Here is a 22,429-nt window from a genome sequence, read left to right on the forward strand (position 1 = left end):
AAGGTGGATAGCCAGTACCTGTTTCCCAGGGCGTGAATAGCAAACACCAGAGGGCATATGTACGAAGTTAAAGGAGGGAGGTTTAGGGCAGATGTCAGGGACAAGATTTTTTTACACAGAGGGTTGTGGGTGCCTGGAATTACTTGCCAGGGATGGTGCTGGAGGCTAAAACATTAGGGGTATTTAAGAGACTCTTGGAAAGGCACATAGATGAAAGAAAAATAGAGGGTTATGGGGTATTGTGGGTTTAGTACTTTTTTTTGAGGAATATATGGGTCGGCACAACATGGAGGGTTGAAGGGCCTGTACTGTGCTGTAGTATTCTAGTGTTTTATTATAAATTAGAGGGGACATTGGTTACCTCATTTTGGTAACTCCAGATACTGGAGCAATCAGCTCAGAATCTCATCCTCCTTAATCTGCAGCTCACCCAGTTCTCAGTCATTTTGAATCCTACCTTACACCAAGTTACGCTGTTTCCCAGTGTTCTGGTGTCTCCAGACAAACTCAGATTTAAGGTTCTCATTCTTGGTAATGAATTCCTTCTGTGACTCGGTCTCTGCAGTCTCACCCCTCCCATCATCCCTCATTCCTTCCCCCATCCATTTCCTCACTCTATCAAATAGCACCCAAACAAGATTCAAGATTGTTTGATGTCATTTTCTTGTCAAAAGTGTAAGGAGAACAAAATAATTGTTATTCCAGATCTGATACAGCACAAAAGATAAAGGACACAATAATATTAAAAAGCACACAATAAACATAAACATGTAAGATACTTTATGTACATAGATTGCCCATAAAGTGACTCTAGGCTGTACATAAGGTAATTGATGGGAAATAGTAAAGTCGTGGTAGAGTTAGTGGGAGGTGTTGATCAGCCTTACTGTTTAGGGAAAAGTATCTGTTTTTGAGTCTGGTGGTGTGGATGCTATGTAGCCTGAACCCTGATGGGAGTGGGACAAACAGTCCACGAGCAGGGAGGGTGGGATCCTTTGTGATGTTACTGGCCCTTTCCCGGCACCTCTCTGTATAACTGTCCTTGATGGCGGGTCGGCTGGTGCCAGTGATGTGTTGGGCAGGTTTGACTGCCCGTGGTAGAGCCCTCCTGCTATAGATGTAGGTGGCTTAGCTCTCCTCAGCCTCTCCAGAACGTAGAGGCATTGGTGAGCTTTCCTGACTGTGCAGGATGTGCTCTGGGGCTGTGAGAGATGATGTGTGTGATCCTGAGGGTTTGAAACTGCTCTGCCGCTGATGTAAAGAGGGGGGATGTGAGTGGTGCAAGTCCTCCGAGTCGATAACCATCTCCTTTGCCTTGTAAGGAAGAGGTTATTTGCCTAGAGGAAGCCAACGTGTTCCGCAGGGAGGAAATAGAGACTTCTTACAGGTGGTGTCAGATAATGCCACGCTCACCACTACACTACCAGAAGCATCAAATGTGCTCATCTCCCTAGGCCTGTCGGATCTGTGGGATTTTGGGCTCTCTGCACTGACAATAAGGTTATGGTTCCAGAGCTACACTTGCTTTCTTACTGTCTTATTGCAACTCCGAAGAGCTGCTCTCATCAGACAAGTTAAAGTGGATGCTTTTCTTCCTTTTGTTTAAGCTGTTGTCTATTACTTTTCTTCCTAGCCTCTCTTTATTCTCTATTTACTTTGCAAGCTTTATTTTCCATTCCCCCCCCCCCCCCACACTTGGGCTTTGGAAGAAGTTGCCGTTAGTAAACTGGAGCCCATTTCACTTGTCATTTCTGACCTGTATTTTTTCCTGTCACTTGGAAACAGTGAGCTGTTCAGTAAACACAGACTCCCAGGAGACTGCATTCAGCCACTTGCAAGGATCAATCTGGTCCATAAGACATAGGAACAGAATTGGGCCATTCAGCCCATTGAGTCTGTTCCCATTCTATCATGGCCGATCCAGGATCCCACTCAACCCCATACACCTGCCTTATCCATTGATGCCCTGACGGATCAGGAAGCGATCAATTTTTGCTTTAAATATACCCATGGTCTTGGCCTCCACAGCTGTCAGAGGCAGAACAAGGGGTCTAAACTTCATAAGTGGGGTTCACTGTACAAGCTTTTCATTACTTGTGTAGCACACCCAACCGAGGGATGAATTTGTACCCCTGTAACTCCAGCGACAAACATCGAATACTGGGCTTCTAGTTAGCCATCTTTCTGAGCAGCACACCAGCCCTTCTTAATGTTTGCACACCTAATCCCACTTGCTTTGTAATTTTGGTGTGAGCTGCTTGTGTTCCGCTTGCCTGCACATTCTCTAATCTTTATTTGTAGGAGTCTTTCCTGAGTCTATCCCTCATTATAGCTGGCCGGTTGTGTAGTGTCATCAGCACCGGACTTCGAGGCCGGTGGTCCCAGGTTCAAATCCAGCCGGCCCCTTGCACGCATTCCATCCGTGGAATCTGGATTGAGCGTTGAGCTAGTGACTTGGCATGGGTGACCCTACCAAGAGCCAAACTCCAGCCATCATAGTTCTCCAGGTCTTTGAGGCATACGAGCCTCCAAGGCTGTGCCACTCAAGAGGTAGCTGAGGTTAATTAAAGATCATGGCCCAGCATAACAAAGTAGTCAGCAGCCTGCCAAGCACTGGAACACTTGATGTGTTAAAAATGCTGTATTGATGCAATTTGTTATTTGTCAGACGTTACCGTGAAGCAAGCGTGTGTTCTGACTTTGGGTTAACCTCTTTCCAGCCAGGTATGTCTCTTTCTCAAGCGAGGAGCCAATCAGAACGCAGTGGACGATGATGGACAGGATCCGCTCAGCATTGCTGTTCAAGCTGCCAATGCAGACATTGTGACACTGTAAGCCTCTCTATCCACTCCTGGTCTGTGACGTAGTCACCGTGTTTCAGACTTGCAGCCTCGGGTATTATTTAATGATTTTTTTTTACACACTTCAAATCCTCATGTAATTCCTGTTATTAAGTGTAAAGAAGTGTGTCTGTGACTGGTGACTGTTGATAATCTGTGATCCTGAAATTGTTCCTGCTATACGCTAATCTCTGATCCATTCCTGAGTCAGTTCACAAGGCGCTCGGATTTGGAGGTTACCTGCTTTGCAAATTGCTTTCAGGAAAAAGCCAAGACACAGGCTTTGTGCCCCCTCTTCTTGGAAGCCCAGAAAACTTCTTTTGAAGGAGAAATGGGAGAGCACAGGTGTATGACCTGCCCTGCCCTCTCTCTTCACCAGTTCCAGCTCCTACTAGCTAGTGAAGATCAGCCTGGGGGTCTCTTCAGCCAGAGGGTGGTGAATCTGTGGAATTTGTTGCCACAGAGGACAGTGGAGGCAAGTGACTGCAGAAATCAAGGCAGAAATCGAATGGTAAAGGGAGGAAGGCAGGAGAATGGGGATTGAATAAAAAATCAGATGTGATTGAATAGTGGTTTGACTCGATGGGCTGAATGGCCTGATTCTGCTCCTATATCTTATGGGGCCTGGCTGGGTTCTTTGTAGCCAGTCCGCAGTCCCCTGCTGTTTCCTGTGCTGAGAGTCTAAATTTCCAAACCAAAAGGTATAACCAGAGGTGGTGTATGTACAGTGGAGAAGGAGCTAGGTTCAGCTCAACTCTGATGCTTAGTCCATTAAAACCTGAGGGTTGTTTGTAACTTTGAATGGTTCCAGAGCCAAAGTCCAAGATTGGAGATCTCACCTGTTGACATCCAACTTTTCCACTATTGTTGGGGGTTCAACTTAGTCCATTGGGGACAAGGTCAGTGTGAACAAGATGTGCCAGCCCGTTTTTATCCCCCCAACCCCCGATCTGGGAACACTTTTCCTAAAAGATTCACAAAGATATAGAAAGATCCAGTTGATGTGCACTGACTTTAGCCCAGTGATTCTATCAATGAAACCATTCAACCTGCCAGAACCCTCAAATTAAACCATAGAACATTACATCACAGAAAGAGGCCTTTTGGCCCTTTCTGCCTAGTCCCACTGACCTGCACCTGGACCATATCCCTCCATACCCCTCTCATCCATGTACCTGTTTAAGTTTTTCTTAAATGTTAAGTAAGCCTGCATTTACCACTTCATCTGGCAGCTCATTCCACACTCCCACCACTCTCTGTGTGAAGAACCCCCCCAACTTAATGTTCCCTTTAAACTTTTTCCCCTTCACCCTTAACCCATGTCCTCTCCCTAGCCTCAGTGGAAAAAGCCTGCTTGCATTCACTCTATCTATACCCATCATAATTTTATATACCTCTGTCAAATCTCCCCTCATTCTTCTACGTTCCAGGGAATAAAGTCCTAACTTATTCAACCTTTCTCTGTAACTCAGTTTCTCAAGTCCCAGCAACATCCTTGTAGACCTTCTCTGCACTCTTTCAAGCTTATTAATATCTTTCCTGTAATTCAATGACCAAAACTGCACACAATACTCCAAATTCAGCCTCACCAATGCCTTATACAACCTCACCATAACATTCCAACTCTTATACTCAATACTTTGAATTTATAAAGGCCTCTTTACGACCCTATCTTCCTGTGACGCCACTTTTAAGGAATTTTGTATCTGTATTCGCAGATCCCTCAGTTCTACTGCACTCCTCAGTGCCCTACCATTTACCTTGTATGTTCTACCTTGGTTTGTCCTTCCAAAGTGCAAACGCTTAAATTGATTGGAAATATTTTACCTGTGAAGAGTTGTACCTTCCCTCTCCCACCCCCCCCCCCAACCCTTCCCTGGCACAGCGATATTAACATGTACTCTCTTTGCCCACAGGCTGCGATTGGCAAGGATGAACGAAGAGATGCGGGAGACGGAAGGATCTTTTGGGCAGCCAGGTCAATATCCCAGCAGCAGCCCCACTGAGCTTCAGTACAGAAAGTGCATACAGGAGTTTATCAGTCTTAAGATAGACGAATGCTAGGAAAGCTGCCCTGACCGGGTGATGTAACTGGGCCTCTTTCTTGACTGTGTTTTCTCATGGGTGGTAATGGGCTACTTCTTCCATGCCTATGCACAGCTGCTGTTGTTGGTGAAAGAGGAAAAGGAAGAGCTCTTGGGTTTTTTGTGTGAACAGCTCTCTGACCTTCACGATTTTTCAGTTCTGCTGTGAGCACTGCCAATCATGGAGTTTTGTAATTCAGAAACATTCCACACCGTTATTAAGGGTTGGTAGTGGAGCATCCCTTTACCTAACTGTTGGACTCCTTCCCTTGCATGGCACTGTTCCACAAAGACCAGCAGGGTGTGGAGTCTTTACTGAATGAAGTGGCTCATCAGTCAGTGGAAGTGAATTGGACTTGCTTCCCCCACGTCTGCTCTAGAAGTAGTGCTTTCCCGTTCCAGAGCGTGACCCAGTGATTCCAATCGGATGTGTCGTATCCTTGGGCATGGCAGTAGAGAGGGCTTGACAGTGACTGGCAAACCAGTTAAGGGTTTGCCAATGGCCACTGCCTCAGTGATGCATGACTGTTGTGCTACTGGCTGCTGTGGAACTCTACAGCAAGAGTCAGTGATGTCGACAGTGGAGAGAGAGAAGGAAGCTAAAGTGAATTTTAAGTTTGCAAAACAGCCTCTAAGTAAATGAAAGCCCATCTCCAGTTAAATGTGAAACCATGGGTGAAATGCATTATAGATCAATAGTTGATGAATGCTAATATTCTCATGAAAGTTAACTTATGTTCATTATTAAAAAATTAACCACTCTCAAGGATTTGGTTTTGAAAGACCTCCATATTAAACGTAGTTTATCTTGGTTCTCTTTGGTAAGATCCTGGTCAGGACTGTCCCCACCTTTGGCAGATCTCACCCAGGACCAGTGACCTTTCCAGCTGCCGCTTTGGCATTGTTGCTCAAAGGAGCGTCCAGCACACTATTCCAAGAGCCAGATGTGTGGCAGGCTTCCTTTGGCACCTTCAGGCCGGAGATGGCCACCACAAGTTCTGTGGGTACATCCCTATGTTTGCAGGTCCTCCCAAGCAAGGACTCGGGGGGGGGGGGGGGGGGGAAGGAGTAAGAAATATCACAGGTTTATTTGAGATCTATTGTTTCAAAGGGAGGTTGTTCACATGTCACCAAGTCAAGCAAAACCCTTCTCTGCTTTCACCAACAACGTCTTGTCAATGTACAGGCCTAATTACTAGCGGCACTGTCTGCCAGGTTCGAAGGAGAAACCTGGACCGTGGTGCTTAGACTCGGTTGCATTGGTGCTGCAGAATTTGTTGCCTTGGTAACAGGAAATAACCATTCAGGCAAATTGGAAAGAGTTAGCAGTCAAATCGGTTGTCTCACAGGACTCACTTTAATAACATCAGCAGTTTATGAATAGCTATTTTAACTGCCCATTGAATTATTATTAAGTAACTTGAAGAAACTTAATATTTATGATATTAATCTTTTCTACAGCAATATGTGGAAATGCAGAGGAATAGGGAAGTGCTGAGCCATATGAACTTTGATCATTCAAACACTGCTTTATGCAGATGCTGCATCTGGTAACCAGAACATGAGCAGCTCTGAAGGAGCTTGGTTTTCTGAAATTGCGTTCTATGGTGTCACTGACCTTGTATCTTTTAATCTTGATGGTAATTATCATTGACAGACCAGGTGACCTTCAGTTTATAAAAAAAGATAGGATTGATTCTGGCTTTGTGCCTGTTAAAAGTAGGTGTTGTGTGTGGACGATATTCATTGCTTGGTTTTCTTTGAAAAGCTGGATATGTCTGTTTCTCCAAACGGGAAAAAGAATTCAGATTTTTGTGAGGGTGGGAGGGGAAGTTGTGTAAATATTTAAAAAAAAAAGGAGTTTTGTTCTAATCGGGACAATTTATTTAAAATGAAATAGACTATGAATTAGATTATATGTATAAAAGCAACTTGGTGCACTTTTCCAACCTTACAGTATTGTTTTCTGTTACACTTTGAATTTTTGACAGTGGAAGTGTTGTTTTACGTGTTTATTTATATGAATTGCCCAGAGGAATAGTGCAATGAAAAAGAAACCCAATACAGGTAACTGTGTTTATTGTTGGAGATGTGTTTTTTTTTTCTTTTGTAACACCATAGAGTGTATTTTTTTAAATTGACACACTTTGTTTTGTATCGGCACAGTACAGACATAAAACGTCTGAGCTTTCATTTAGTGCAACGCACTGGTGCAGATTTCTATTGCGTTGTTTAGCCTAGAGCACACGGCAAGTTCTCAAAAGGTCAATTTTATTACGTTTTGTGAAAGCTGCTCGATTTGCCACAAAGCCTCAGCCTATGGGATATCAACAGGTACAATTTTAACAAAAGAAAAAGCAACAAAAAAAAACCTTCAGTTTGAAATTCTTTCCTGTGCTTCTGTGTATGGAACACTTTTTAAACTGGTTTGTCATAGCTGACATCTCCAAATAAACGCTGTGCATAGCCTCGTTTCATACTCTAGTACAAAAGGCTTACAAGTCGGTAATATGGGTCTTTGGGCAGAAAGGAACAAAATAAAGCCACCCCTCTGCCCCTCCCAGAACTCGATGGGCTTTTTTATTCTCCATTCAGTAGAGCGAGAATGCCCAGGAGCTTTCTCACACTTCTGCCCACCCACACACTTTTCCCCTCCCGGATACGGCAAACAAGAGTTCACGTTAGAGGGCTCACGACAGTTTAGCCATGGCTTTTGCCAGGTGAGCTAATGATTCTGAAACAAACTTGATCCCAATTCAGGACTTCCCAGTAGCCAGGACTACTTTGTGATAATGATGAGCGAGATCTCCTCTTCATCTCTTGCATACTTGCCTCTTCTAACTGTGGCAGGATTGGACTAAAGTAGGGGCTCTCCACTTTTTTTTATGCCATGGACCCAGGTTGGGTAAACTTGGACTACAGGCTCCTCAACTCTGTTTTGACTTTTAATATCCTCATCAATGCTTGTCCTAAGTCCATGTTTCTGCTAGATCTCCAAAGCCTATAACTTCCCTTAGTATCTATATCAATCTCAGTCTTAAAGGTATGATGAGGCAAATTGACTCCTCACACTGTGAGTTGCCAATTTTGTTTGTACTCAAAGCCACTCACCTGCGCCAACTCCATCTCTCTTCCTGGGGTGCACACACACACTGCTTCATCAGCCAGTTTGAAGAGGTTTTAGTTTTGTCCCTGTTGTATTAAATTATCTTGCTGCAGCTGAGAGGTTGATTACATCCAAACAGTGCAGTCAAAAGTAACCCCAGCTTCTATGCAACGTATAAACACAAGATTCTGCAGATGCTGGAAATCCAGAGCAACACCTACAAAATGCTGGAGGGACTCAGCAGGTCAGGCCAGCCTTCTCCGCCCCAACATTCCCCAGCCTCCTCCACCCGAATACTCCTCAACCTTCTTCCCGACACTCCCCAGCCTCCTCCACCCCGACACCCCCCACCTCCTCCACCCCGACACTCCCCAGCCTCCTCCACCCGACACTCCCCACCTCCTCCACCCCGACACTCCCCAGCCTCCTCCACCCGACACCCCCCACCTCCTCCACCCCGACACTCCCCACTTCCTCCACCCAGACACCCCCAGCCTCCTCCACCCCGACACTCCCCACCTCCTCCACCCCGACACTCCCCACCTCCTCCACCCCGACACTCCCCACCTCCTCCACCCCGACACTCCCCCAGCCTCCTCCACCCTGACACTCCCCACCTCCTCCACACCGACATCTCCCCAGCCTCCTCCACCCCGACACTCCCCAGCCTCCTCCACCCTGACACTCCCCACCTCCTCCACCCCGACACTCCCCAGCCTCCTCCACCCCGACACTCCCCACCTCCTCCACCCCGACACCCCCCAGCCTCCTCCACCCCGACACTCCCCACCTCCTCCACCCCGACACTCCCCACCTCCTCCACCCCGACACTCCCCAGCCTCCTCCACCCCGACACTCCCCAGCCTCCTCCACCCCGACACTCCCCACCTCCTCCACCCCGACACCCCCCACCTCCTCCACCCCGACACTCCCCAGCCTCCTCCAACCCGACACTCCCCACCTCCTCCACCCCGACACTCCCCACCTCCTCCACCCCGACACTCCCCAGCCTCCTCCACCCCGACACTCCCCAGCCTCCTCCACCCCGACACTCCCCCAGCCTCCTCCACCCCGACACTCCCCACCTCCTCCACACCGACATCTCCCCAGCCTCCTCCACCCCGACACTCCCCAGCCTCCTCCACCCCGACACTCCCCAGCCTCCTCCACCCCGACACTCCCCGCCTCCTCCACCCCGACACCCCCCGCCTCCTCCACCCCGACACTCCCCGCCTCCTCCACCCCGACACTCCCCGCCTCCTCCACCCCGACACCCACCGCCTCCTCCACCCCGACACCCACCGCCTCCTCCACCCCGACACCCCCAGCCTCCTCCACCCCGACACTCCACACCTCCTCCACCCCGACACTCCCCACCTCCTCCACCCCGACACTCCCCAGCCTCCTCCATCCCGACACTCCCCACCTCCTCCACCCCGACACTCCCCAGCCTCCTCCACCCCGACACTCCCCACCTCCTCCACCCCGACACCCCCCACCTCCTCCACCCCGACACTCCCCACCTCCTCCACCCCGACACCCCCAGCCTCCTCCACCCCGACACTCCCCAGCCTCCTCCACCCCGACACTCCCCACCTCCTCCACCCCGACACTCCCCAGCCTCCTCCACCCCGACACTCCCCGCCTCCTCCACCCCGACACTCCCCGCCTCCTCCACCCCGACACCCCCCGCCTCCTCCACCCCGACACTCCCCGCCTCCTCCACCCCGACACCCACCGCCTCCTCCACCCCGACACCCCCGCCTCCTCCACCCCGACACCCCCAGCCTCCTCCACCCCGACACTCCACACCTCCTCCACCCCGACACTCCCCACCTCCTCCACCCCGACACTCCCCAGCCTCCTCCATCCCGACACTCCCCATCTCCTCCACCCCGACACTCCCCATCTCCTCCACCCCGACACTCCCCACCTCCTCCACCCCGACACTCCCCACCTCCTCCACCCCGACACTCCCCAGCCTCCTCCACCCCGACACTCCCCAGCCTCCTCCACCCCGACACTCCCCAGCCTCCTCCACCCCGACACCCCCCACCTCCTCCACCCCGACACCCCCCACCTCCTCCACCCCGACACTCCCCACCTCCTCCACCCCGACACCCCCAGCCTCCTCCACCCCGACACTCCCCAGCCTCCTCCACCCCGACACTCCCCACCTCCTCCACCCCGACACTCCCCACCTCCTCCACCCCGACACTCCCCACCTCCTCCACCCCGACACCCCCCAGCCTCCTCCACCCCGACACCCCCCACCTCCTCCACCCCGACACCCCCCACCTCCTCCACCCCGACACTCCCCACCTCCTCCACCCTGACACTCCCCAGCCTCCTCCACCCCGACACTCCCCAGCCTCCTCCACCCCGACACCCCCCACCTCCTCCACCCCGATACCCCCCACCTCCTCCACCCCGACACTCCCCACCTCCTCCACCCCGACACCCCCAGCCTCCTCCACCCCGACACTCCCCACCTCCTCCACCCTGACACTCCCCACCTCCTCCACCCCTATGCTCAGGAAGAGGGAACCCAGCACATTCCTAGGTTCTGTAGTTGCCCATGTGTAGTCCCTGTGCAGTGCTGCAGCTAATGGAGGAGAGGCAGGGACAAAAAGGTTCCACATGGGTCGTCGTCGTCTTGTAAAGTTTAGTGGCGGTTGGCACACCAACATCGGGGGCATTACCACCAACTACTGAGTTGGAGTGTGGAGCAGACAGGAAGTACATCCACTATAAACCCCCCACCCCCAAAAATAACATAATAGCAAAAAGTCTAATACACACTAATATATGATCCAACGGAGCACTCTTCTAAGTATTCATGTTAAATTGTGTCTAACCCAAAGATCTCAATTTAACAATTAGATATTTCCTTTACACCTCATAAGATCTACATTCAAACTATATGTTGCACCATTTCTTGACAGGTGCACCCCTACAAATGTTTGTATCATGCATATTAATTCAAAACAAATAACTATTCAACCTAGTATGTCCAACTCATAGATGAGTAATTATAACTTCTTCCCTCCTTTTATATCCATCTCCCATTTGAGCTCCCAACATCCTCTGAATTTTATATAAATGCCACCCTTTCTTTTCCTTATCCTAACGTGGTTACCACAGGCATTTACGTCCTTGATTTTTAAAGTGATTGTTTGGCTAGAATGTCTGCCACCTCATTTTCTTCAAACCCAATATGGGCCGGGGCCCATAAGGTCTGCAGACACAAGCCTGGACTCTGCACTGCTAACAGATATTGTCCAATTTCAAGAAGAATGTCTGGCTACAACTTTAAATCTACATATTTAACAAATATAAACTGAGAACGAATCAGAGCACAGGAGTACATAATCGGGGCTTAATACACTATTTCAACTAATTCCACATGCTAGCAACTATCTCAGAGCCAAATACAGATACCTTGATCATCTAATAACATAGATACACCAGAACTGGATCTTTTGAACAATAGACAATAGGTGCAGAAGTAGACCATTCGGCCCCTCGAGCCTACACCGCCATTTTGAGATCATGGCTGATCATCTACTATCAATACCCTGTTCCTGCCTTGTCCCCATATCCCTTGATTCCCCTATCCATAAGATACCTATCTAGCTTCTTCTTGAAAGCATCCAGAGAATTGGCCTCCACTGCCTTCCGAGGCAGTGCATTCCAGACCCCCACAACTCTCTGGGAGAAGAAGTTTTTCCTTAACTCTGTCCTAAATGACCTACCCCTTATTCTCAAACCATGCCCTCTGGTACTGGACTCTCCCAGCATCTGGAACATATTTCCTGCCTCTATCTTGTCCAATCCCTTAATAATCTTATATGTTTCAATCAGATCCCCTCTCAATCTCCTTAATTCCAGCGTGTACAAGCTCAGTCTCTCTAACCTCTCTGCGTAAGACAGTCCAGACATCCCAGGAATTAACCTCGTGAATCTATGCTGCACTTCCTCTACAGCCAGGATGTCCTTCCTTAACCCTGGAGACCAAAACTGTACACTGTACTCCAGGTGTGGTCTCACCAGGGCCCTGTACAAATGCAAGAGGATTTCCTTGCTCTTGTACTCAATTCCCTTTGTAATAAAGGCCAACATTCCATTCGCCTTCTTCACTGCCTGCTGCACTTGCTCATTCACCTTCAGTGACTGATGAACAAGGACTCCTAGATCTCTTTGTATTTCTCCCTTACCTAACTCTACACCGTTCAGATAATAATCTGCCTTCCTGTTCTTACTCCCAAAGTGGATAACCTCACACTTATTCACATTAAACATCATCTGCCCACTCACCCAGCCTATCCAAGTCACCCTGAATTCTCCTAACATCCTCATCACATGTCACTCTGCCACCCAACTTAGTATCATCAGCATTTTTTATGCCTTCATCCATCTGTACAGATATGCAAGAAGCCTTGTATATATTGCCGAACATCCTGTGCCACTGATATAAACCAACCTTCATCTTAAAGTCCTGACGAAGGATCTCGGCCTGAAACGTCGGCTGTACTTCCTGTAGATGCTGCCTGGCCTGCTGCGTCCCACGAGCATTTTCTGTGTGTTGCTTCATCTTAAATCTTTTTTTAAGGCAAAGTAGTGACAGAAAGGGGTACAGTGGGACCATATTGCGCATTAAGCAACCCAAGATTTCATACACGTTCATTTCTTACCCACCCAAACCCGAAGGCGTCGCTAATGTTGCCTCCCACGCGGGTCAGGCCTGCGGAGCTCGGCAAACCGCTCGCCTCCTCTCAGAGTCCGAAGTCACCTCCTTGCCCTGTCAATCGCCATTGACAAACCGGGCCACTTAGAGACCAAATGAAGCAAAATTCCTCTACGTAACGTGGTGCCCTGAAATATTCAGCGCAGGTTTTAAAATTTAAAATTATTTTAATCTGAAAACACGCCCGTTCCACGATTCGTAAGCCCGTTACTTCCTGCCAAAGACCGGAGAGAGAGACAAACCAGGTAAAAACCGCGGCGGAAACCGGCAGCTCATTCCTGCTGCAGGTTCATTCGGCTGTAATGAGGTTGGCTGGCTGAATTCTGAGAGTGGGGCGCGGCGGAGGGTTGAGGGTGGTGGTGGTGGTGGTGGTCTGGGGCAGGGTTGGGGACCGGGGGAGGGAAACTGAGTTCTTCTACCTCCGGCTCCGTGACTCCCGCTGATAGGAGCTTGGTGAATGACAGGGTGGGGAGGCAGCAGATAGCCTGGTGAAAGGGATAGACTGGAACACCTTCTGCCCAGGAATCGGTGCCTACAGGCGGGGCATACCGGGGGTGGGGTGGGAGGGGTGGAGAGGAGAGTGGTGGGTATGGGGAAACCAAATGGTTAGTTAGAAGTCGATGCCAAATGATAAATTGGCAAATTACCACGGCAAACTTTGCGTGTATGTGCTTGTGTTAGATACCGTAGGAAGTGCAACCCCGCATTTTAAAGTAGTTGCTGTGAAAAGTGTGTAGAATTGCTGTAGGCCGCAGTCTTGCTGTAAATATGCTACGCAACTTAACCCTATCACTGCCTGCTTTGTCATGAGCCTGCGCGTTCTCTGTACTGAATGTTGTATTCGGACTGATGCATTCTGGAGCTGGATATCTTTGTACAATTTACACTTGTGTCTGCTTTCTTATTGTCTTTTGAAACATTGTTAATAAATTCAGTTTGAAATCCTAACCTCAACTGGTAGTCTTTGCTTGCTTTTGCACGTTGTAATTCTGCCACTGGCACTCGCGTCTTTACTGATCACTTTAGTTTTTATATTAAAAAAAAGCACTGCATCAATATTAATGCTCGTCGGTGTAGTCCAGATGCTTTCGTTTTAACTTACCCCAATCTCTCTAGACCCGCCTCATGGCCTGCTCGCAACTCCCCACCCCATGACCCTTGTGCATGTCAGCTACGGTTCAAGCTCGTCCGAAGGTCGAAAGTTCAGGTCCGACTCCGGAGACCGGCTCTAATCTGGGTCAGTCTTGGTGCCGCAATGAGGAAGTGGCGTCTTTTCAAATACGAGACGAAACCTCACAGGTGGGCGAAAGAGATAAAGTGTGGGGGCGATCACTCTCTCTTTAGTGGTCATTACAAATCTACCCCCCACCCTCGTTCAGAAAACAATGTTGTTGCCGCAGCGGTCGCTGAGTGTTTCAGGGGTGGAGAGGTGAACGAACGAATGTTGTATACGTTTTTTTAAAAGTGTGGAGCCAAAACGTGACCTGTTGGGTGACCTTCAGTAAGCAACTTTGATCTCATTGTCTCCTCGCTGGCGACACGCGAGGAGACGATTATAAGAGTTGTCTCTCTCGACTGTTTTTGTCTCTTAATGCGCCGACTTTGTAATGGGCCACTGTCTCAGAAGGCGAATATATCCATAGAGTGGAATGTGTGACCTGTCAGTAGATATTAAAGAGTATGAACACCAGTTGGATTGTTGAGACCTGGGATAGTCCGGTTGTTTGACACCCATCGGTCTCGCTATGCCAGCCCGAGCACCTGACAAGGGAACACACCTCTTCAAAACATGGGGACTCGCAGCCTGAGCTTGGTAAACGGTTAAAGACCATTTAAGATGCAAATACCTATTATCAATGTTACTTTTAAAACATTGTAGAGAGAGCCCGTGGATTCCTGTCCTTGGCAGGAAGCCCCTTCGACGCGCAGAAGCACGAAACAGATTGGAAAAGGTCTCGGAATTAGAATTGATTGATTATTGTCACATGTAACAAGATACAAGAATATCTTGCATACTGCTCAAACAGATCAGTACAGAGTAAAACGATTACCATAGTAGAGATTAGAAGTGCCGGAAGCAGCTTGCGACCAGGTGCCAAACTCCGGCGCCATCTTCCATCAATTTTCCAATCTTTTATGTTTCCGTCAGTTGCATCGCCAATCTGTTATTTGTGCCCTAGAATTTTTTTTAAAATGCCATTATTTGCGAAGTACGCGCTACCTCCAATAAACACAAGAATGGGCCAGGATTGAGAGGGCCTGTTGGAACGTCAATTAAAATACAAGGTGGAAAGAATTATTTTGAATAAATGGACATTTTCTCCTCCGTATTCCCTAATCACTCTTCCTGCAATGTATTTGTATTGAACTCTGGGCTTTGGGCCTGACGTGACCACGTTGAGTTTCATATATGGCGAGAGGAAGCTAAGATGGTCCCTTTTGGTGAGGGTTGGTCTCCAAAAGTTCGAAAGACAGAACTCTTAAAAAACGTGGTTCCAATTGGGGGGGGGGGGGTTAACGCTACTGGACTATCCTGTTGTTTAGAACTAAAAGCCATGAAGCAGGAGTTTAGATTCCATCGTTTGGAGTGTGGGAACCTATAACGCCCAGTATAATGGTAAACTTAAAACATTGAATGAAAAGCCAGCATTAGAAACAATTAACTTTAGACCACAGTAAACGTGCTTCCGAGTTATGTGAATATTGCAGATATTAATTCAAACAAGAACCAGCCTTCAGTTCTTATTGTACCCGGAAACATCCTTATAAATTTTCTCTGAACTCTTCCAATCTTACTGACGTCGTTCATGTAGGTAGATGACCAGAACTGTGCACAATACTCCCAGACCCTGGGGAAAAATATATTAACTAGCAACACTCTTGTGGGAGAACAAAGTCCACCCAGCGGAACTGGGAAGGGGTGTTTCTGTTATCGGGCATTCTTTGTAAAGCTACCGCGCGCCAATGCATTAAGAAAGATGGAGATGGTCGGGCAGCATCTTTGGAGAGAAAGAAAATCAAACGTTAAAAAAATTTCTCCCACCATTGTTACTGCCTGACCCATGACGCTTTCTCCAACAGTCTGTTTTATTTCCCATTTTCAGCATCTGTAGGGTCCCCCCCCCCCCAAAAGGTAGAGGATGTTGAGTCTAAAAATGTCATGCTGTCTTGAAACTTGCGTCGCCTGTATCCAGGTGTACGGGTTTGGGCGGCTGGATATTCATGAAGAACCGTCCTGTTCCGATTAGAGATCGGGCAGCTTGATTTACAGATTCCCGTCGGGTCGAAAGGTCGAGGCGGCATCCCAACGTTAGAGAAGAGGTGGGATTCTGAACAATGGGAGGCGGCAGTGAGCCTGTGGTTTAAACCCCGCTAATGGAGAAGCGAAGGCTCCGAACCCACCCCGAACACGGGGACAACTTTCTGCTGCATTTCCCGTTCATCGCATACTGTAGAACAAGCTCCCATGGGTACAGGATACCAGTTATAACTGAACCCAGGAGTCAATTTTAACCTAGGTTACTCCATCGAGAGTTGGCGGGTTTGCATGTTACTTACATACACCTCCTATTTCTACCGCATATCCATCCGACTGGGTGGGCTTCCAGCCAGTTATCAGGTCGAGTGTCCGCAAATTGGACAACGTTTATGCGCATCGCAGACCCAACCTACCGCTTCTCAACAAAGGTTGTTAGCGACAATCAGGAAGATCGTCTCCTGTCCTGTACCGGGTTACCGAGGCCAACTGTACGAACTAATTTAAGAAACAATTGGTTAAAACGTAGTTGAGCGCGTAACAGAGCGGGGGCAGTAAGTTACCTTCTCCCTTAGATTGTCCAAGCTTGGGCCAAAGCATGGAAGTGTTGAGTTTCTCTTCTGCAGATGATGAGGAGCAAGTACAGTAACGAGTAAATGCTGCCCTCTACTGCTCAAAGACGGCAGATTCTAAAGTACTGCTCACGGCAGAAAATATTCTTCTTGGAGAAGGACGGTCTAAAATAGATTTACATACGTTAACTACAGTCTCGGACATACGAAAACGTGTCGTCATTACTTGTTCCATATTAAAGCTGCCACGACACCTACTTCTGTTAACTTGCCTAAGTATCAAAAAGCATGTTGCAGGAAGCATAGCCCATTTTGGTAGCCAGGGCCTCTGAAATATCCCTCAATATTGACGCCCAAAGGCATTAGAACTGTGCCTCCTTTTTGCATCCAGTGGTTCTGGGACTCTCCTTGATATGGCTGTTTGTAGAAAGTATTCCAGTTCTCCTGGAACTCCACTGCACCGATGTATCCAGTGTTCTTAACTGGTATTGGAAGCTGCAGTATTTTTCTAAATTAATGCTTTTAGAAAGCTCGATCAGATCTAAAAAAGCATAGTACCCTAGTAACCCATGTTGGTTATCTCAGATAACATCTTTTATAGGACCATAAGATATAGGAGCAGAAGTAGGCCGTCGGCCCATCGAGTCTGCCCCGCCATTCAATCATGGGCTAGTCCATTTCTTCCAGTCATCCGCACTCCCCTGCCTTCTCCCCATACCCTTTGATGCCCTGGCTAATCAAGAACCTATCCATCCCTGCCTTAAATACACACAATTATGAAGAAACTAAGCAATCACTCAGTTGCTCTTTCACCAATGGCATTCATCATTTCCCATGCAACGCGTAATTATGTTTCTGCAAAATATTATTTAACATGATTGTGTAATTCCCCCCAACCCCAGATCTTCACTTGCTCCCCAGTGAATGCTTTTTGATGCACTTCTGTTTCCTTTCGGTGGAAATATACCTTTCCCAGTCAACCTTTCAGCCCCCCCCCCCATTTACAAAAATCTCATTACATTTTCTTTGAGTTCAGACATCTCAAGCTGAACATCTCTCAATTTATAAAGCTAAAAAACTTAACTCAAAAAGAAAAATCAAAAATCTTGCAGATGTTGGAAATCCACTGAAATTGCTGGGAAACCCGGCAGATCAAGCAGCATCTGTGGAAAGTAAAATTGTTTCAGGTCAAAGACCCCATTGGTGCCACCTGACCTCGAGTGTTTCAGACATTTTCGATTTTCCACCTCTCATTCTTATCATTTTGGTTAGATCTGTTACCCGTGACCTTAATATTCCGATAATAACTGGGGCGTTTAAGATAGCACAGACATTTTCTCTTAGCATCTTACCAGATCTCATTCTAAATCCATTTTACCTTGCAGGTGATGAGACATATCATGATATTTTTAGGGAGTTTTCGCACATGGCATCCAACAATCCCGAGAAGCTCAACAGGCGAAGTTTCCAGTTCAGCCATTCCTGCAGGTAACATACGAAGATGTTCCTCGAGGCCTTAGCCGTGTGTTCAGGAGAATCGGGCCACAGCCAGTCGACCATGAGGAGAGGCTGTGAACTTCCAGAATCCTGACCGAAGTTTTGATACACTTCCGCCTCCAGGGGGCAGTCAAAATACTTGACAATTCTGATATTTGTCATCAGATGCAGACTGAGTTGTAGTTTCCAAGTACAAACTTGAAATATTTGTTTTAAATCAGCTACCACCACTCGTGCTTCAGAGAAAACATCAGTTGAGGAGGAAAATGCTTATCTTTCTGATCACTATCTAACAACTCCCTTTTACAACTTTTGTCTTTTATTGCCAGCTGACATTGTATGGGGATTGATTATTTTTAAACATCTAATTGAAACGTCACTCTCAAAACTCCTTAAGTATTATCTGGGTCCAAGATTCACACCATCCTATCACTCTCAGAACCTCCACTATACACTCCCTCACCAGGGGTATCTTGCACAAGGGTGACTCGGAAGAGGGACAAGCAGTCGACGTAGATAGATCTGGCATTCACACGTCCAGCCTGCCGTCCAGTCATGAAAATGGCCAGCTTGCCTGGGATGAACTTGTTCATTGATTAACTTGTGCCAGAAATTTCTCACATTCCATTCATCTCTTAAACATGACAATAAAACAAAATTAGGCTGCTGTCTATTGAATCAGATCCCAGGACAGCCCTGCTAGCACACTTGAGAGAAAAGCCTTCATTTAAATAACAGAATATTCCAGTACTCTATATTTTATAGAACTAATTTTTCATTCTGTTTCAGTCCAAGAGTAGACATTGTGGACCTATGAGAATAAAAATGTGTCATGATGCCAAGTTGCTGGCAATATACATGTGATTTTATATCAATTATTTTCTAATTAAAAAAACACTTTGGTAATTGGCCAATACCATATGAAGGTTATGATACCTTGAGTAATCACTTTATGCAACCTTAATATATGTAGAGGCTGTTACATTTAAATATGGTTGTCATCTTAAATTGTTTTCAACTTGTGGGTAAAGATCTTACTCCATCTTTTTCCTTTGCCACACCATACTTCTCTTTATGTTGTCTGTTTTTAGAACCTCCATTCGTTCTAATGAGATCAGATAGATGACGTACGCATCAACTCTAGTACATCCTCTATTCTACCCTTCTTAACTAAAGCACCAAGTTTACGAAGTAGACAACTCCTTCTGCCTCTGCTGGTAACTTACGTTGGTCAAAGGCAAACCAAATTTTCGACTAGTTGAAAGATGTGTAACATGTGGCACCAGCTATTAATCATAGCACCTCCTAATTATTTGATGGATATTTCCCCTTCCTGACCACCCTTTCCATGGAATCTCACTGAAAGGTAGCATAGGTCTGGCGTCCTTCACGAACTTATATTCATGCAACTACCAAGCATTAGGCAGTTGGATGTAGATTATTGAGCTCAATTTTGGTGTGTCAGTGCTTTCAGAAGAGAGGGAGAAATTTAGGAAGGGAGGGAGTGAAAGAGCAGAAGTAAAAGTAAAAGCATTTAAGCATTGCTCATGTTTGAGGAACAGTTGCTCAGCACTTTCTGTTGAGAGGATCAGTTTCCAAAACATTATTTATTACAAGCTAGTTTGTAAGAGACTGGTACTGCTCATTTCTAAGCTTGTTGAAGCATGAGATGATGCACTTTGTGTACTTGCTTTGTGTAATAAAAAAGATTGTATGTTCAGACTATACAGGTATAGTCTTCAAAGTTTGCCACTTATAAAATCAACCCTTGTATATAATGTACATGTAGGTCAGGGAGTAAGAAGTAATATATCACTCAAGTATATTTTTAATAAACTCGTGTGGAGTATAAACACCAGCATGGAGCTATTGGGTCCAATGGCCTACAGCCTTACTGTAAAATTCAATGTTATTCTATGTAAAAAAAAATATCAAACTGTTGCAACAATTATGTTGAATATAAACATAAATATAAATAAAACCAATCTGTTTAACATACTAAATGTTATTGCTTTCTTTTCTATTGCAATGTGCATGAAGTGACAGTTGGCACTTACACAAATAAATTTCAACAGCTACTACTGAGCCAATGTTCAAGTCATGGGAACGTGGTCTTGGCAGGTTTAGTTTGTGACAATGCTTGGACTGGGTGATACAGCTGATTGAGGCTCAGTGCTGGTATCTGCAGCAGAACCCACTTCTGCCTGTGTAAAGTCCAATTCAAATTCTGATTAGGGTGATCATGGTCATGAAGACAATAACTCTTCATCCTCCAATGTAAGCTCACCTTGGATTCCTTCCCTGCTTTGTCATGGTTTTGCATGTGCTTGTTATCTGCAGAAACTGCGCACTAGAAATTGCAATGCCTCTGCTCCAGGAAAATGCTACCCACTTGTGTACAACTTTTCTGATGTGGATCTATCATGGTCTCTGTAACGTTTATCAGCTTGGGACACTTACCTAGGTCCAGCCATTTATATCAAACAGCAGAACAGCCACCAGTGATAAAAGGCTTGCTTATGTTGCCATGTTCTCATACTTCGGTGCTTCCATAGCACTGTTGTCATGCCAGTTTCCTGGCTGTACCATCAGGCTTCACCATCATTTTCTCTGCATCTACATAATCAAGATGTGCTTTACATTTGAATATTAAATTCAACACCAAGGTCAAGGGGCTTTGTCAGGTCAGTATCAGTAATTTTACCCAGAAAATGTAGGTGTGTAACAATCACTGAAGGACAAGATTGAGGCTGGCTGGGTTACCTAATATTCACACTTAAGTACTGTTTATTGCTGACAGCTGTGGAGTTCCATTGCAAAAAAAATTCCAATAAAATCTTTCTCCAAATATCCGCACTACTTCCTTATATAAAACTGTTCTTTTCTGCACTTTGTTTGTAGTAACCTTATAAAATTAAATATATATCCTACCACTAGAATCTACCTTTACAGGTAGAGGTTTCATTCTGTGACTATTTTACAGACACTAGGTTCATCAATTACTTCAGATATTCACCACTGGACAGAAATACCTTCTACCACACTTGCCGTGCATATCCATTGATAAGAAATCTTTTAGAATCATAGAGTACTACAGTGCAGAAAAATGCTCTTTGGCCCATCCAGTCTATGCCAATCTGATCTTCTACTTAGTACCATCTACCTACACCCATACTATACACCTACCCGAATTTGTCTTGAATGTTACAACCGAACCCCCATCTACCACAGTCCTTTTGGTCATGCAACAAAATTTCAAACACATACCCATAATCCTACTCCACCAGAGCCATATAAATCCTGTTAGTGATTACGCTTTTCAAGATTTGACATTTAACCTTATAAGAAATATTAATCTCCTGTCATCATCCTTTGGATAACTTGAAATTCAAAATCAAACTAGTTAAGCTTTAGGAAGTACGCATTTATAAAATTATTTTTAAATGAAATATATTGACCGATAATCATTAGGAAGATATGCTCCCTCTATCCTAAATAATGACAATTGATTTTCTCTCCTGGCCCCTTTGGAAGCTCATATCAATTTCCCACTTCTACATTACTATTGTTACCAATGCCAATCTCACAACCCAGTCACACAAAAAAAATCTTTGACCTTTATTTTTGCAAACTACTGCCCTCAAGTGTTCCTTGTCATATCTATGGCTGTCATCACATTATCACTTCCCAAATTGGTGTCCATTGTTTCTGATACTCCACATCTAAACCTGTTAAATCAGTTTATATGGAAACACTAAAAAAAGCTGGAGGTTATTCAGACTCTGGGCCTATTCTGCCATTCAACGAAACCACGGCAGATTGTCCAATTGATTTTCGTCCAGCTACTGCTCATTGATCAAAATCACAAATTATGTATTTGATGTGGTGAGGATATTTCCAGAAGTATGAGAGTCTTGGACCAAAGGGCACAGCCTCAGAATAGAAGACATCCCTTTGGAACAGAGATAATGAATCTCTCTCGCTTGAGGGTAGTGAATCTGTGGAAGTCATTGCGAGACGACTGTGAAAGCCAAATCATTATGTATATTAAAAGAGGTTGATGGGTTCTTGACTAGTAAGGATGTCAGAGGTTATGGGGGAAGGCAGAAGAGTAGGGCTGAGAGGGATAAATATATCAGCCATGATCAAATGGGCAGAATGGATTAATTCTGTTGCTATATCTTATGATTTTATGTTACACTGGTAAATCTTCTCTCAAGATTTGCCAGAGTATCCACTTCCAAACTCTTCATTTTCCATCCCTGGTACCAATTTGATGAAGTCATACTTTCTAACTTGTAACATCAAAGCTGTATGAGTTAGAAGA

The 22,429-nt window shown here is 46.2% G+C and overlaps 1 protein-coding gene across 2 annotated transcripts in view; it reads left to right on the forward strand.

Annotated features, from left to right (window-relative positions):
• LOC132382131 (arf-GAP with coiled-coil, ANK repeat and PH domain-containing protein 3-like) overlaps positions 1–20,085 on the forward strand; it is a 365,516-nt gene extending 345,431 nt beyond the window's left edge. For both annotated transcript variants that reach the window (XM_059952024.1, XM_059952025.1), the window contains exons 23-25: positions 2,721–2,831; positions 4,757–4,818; positions 17,991–20,085. In XM_059952024.1, the coding sequence (XP_059808007.1) occupies positions 2,721–2,831; positions 4,757–4,818; positions 17,991–18,097 (280 nt within the window). In that variant the 3' untranslated portion in view covers positions 18,098–20,085. The remainder of the gene's footprint in view (positions 1–2,720; positions 2,832–4,756; positions 4,819–17,990) is intronic.
• Positions 20,086–22,429: the final 2,344 nt, after the last annotated feature.

Source organism: Hypanus sabinus, chromosome 27 (genome assembly GCF_030144855.1).
Source record: "Hypanus sabinus isolate sHypSab1 chromosome 27, sHypSab1.hap1, whole genome shotgun sequence".
NCBI lineage: Eukaryota > Metazoa > Chordata > Chondrichthyes > Myliobatiformes > Dasyatidae > Hypanus > Hypanus sabinus.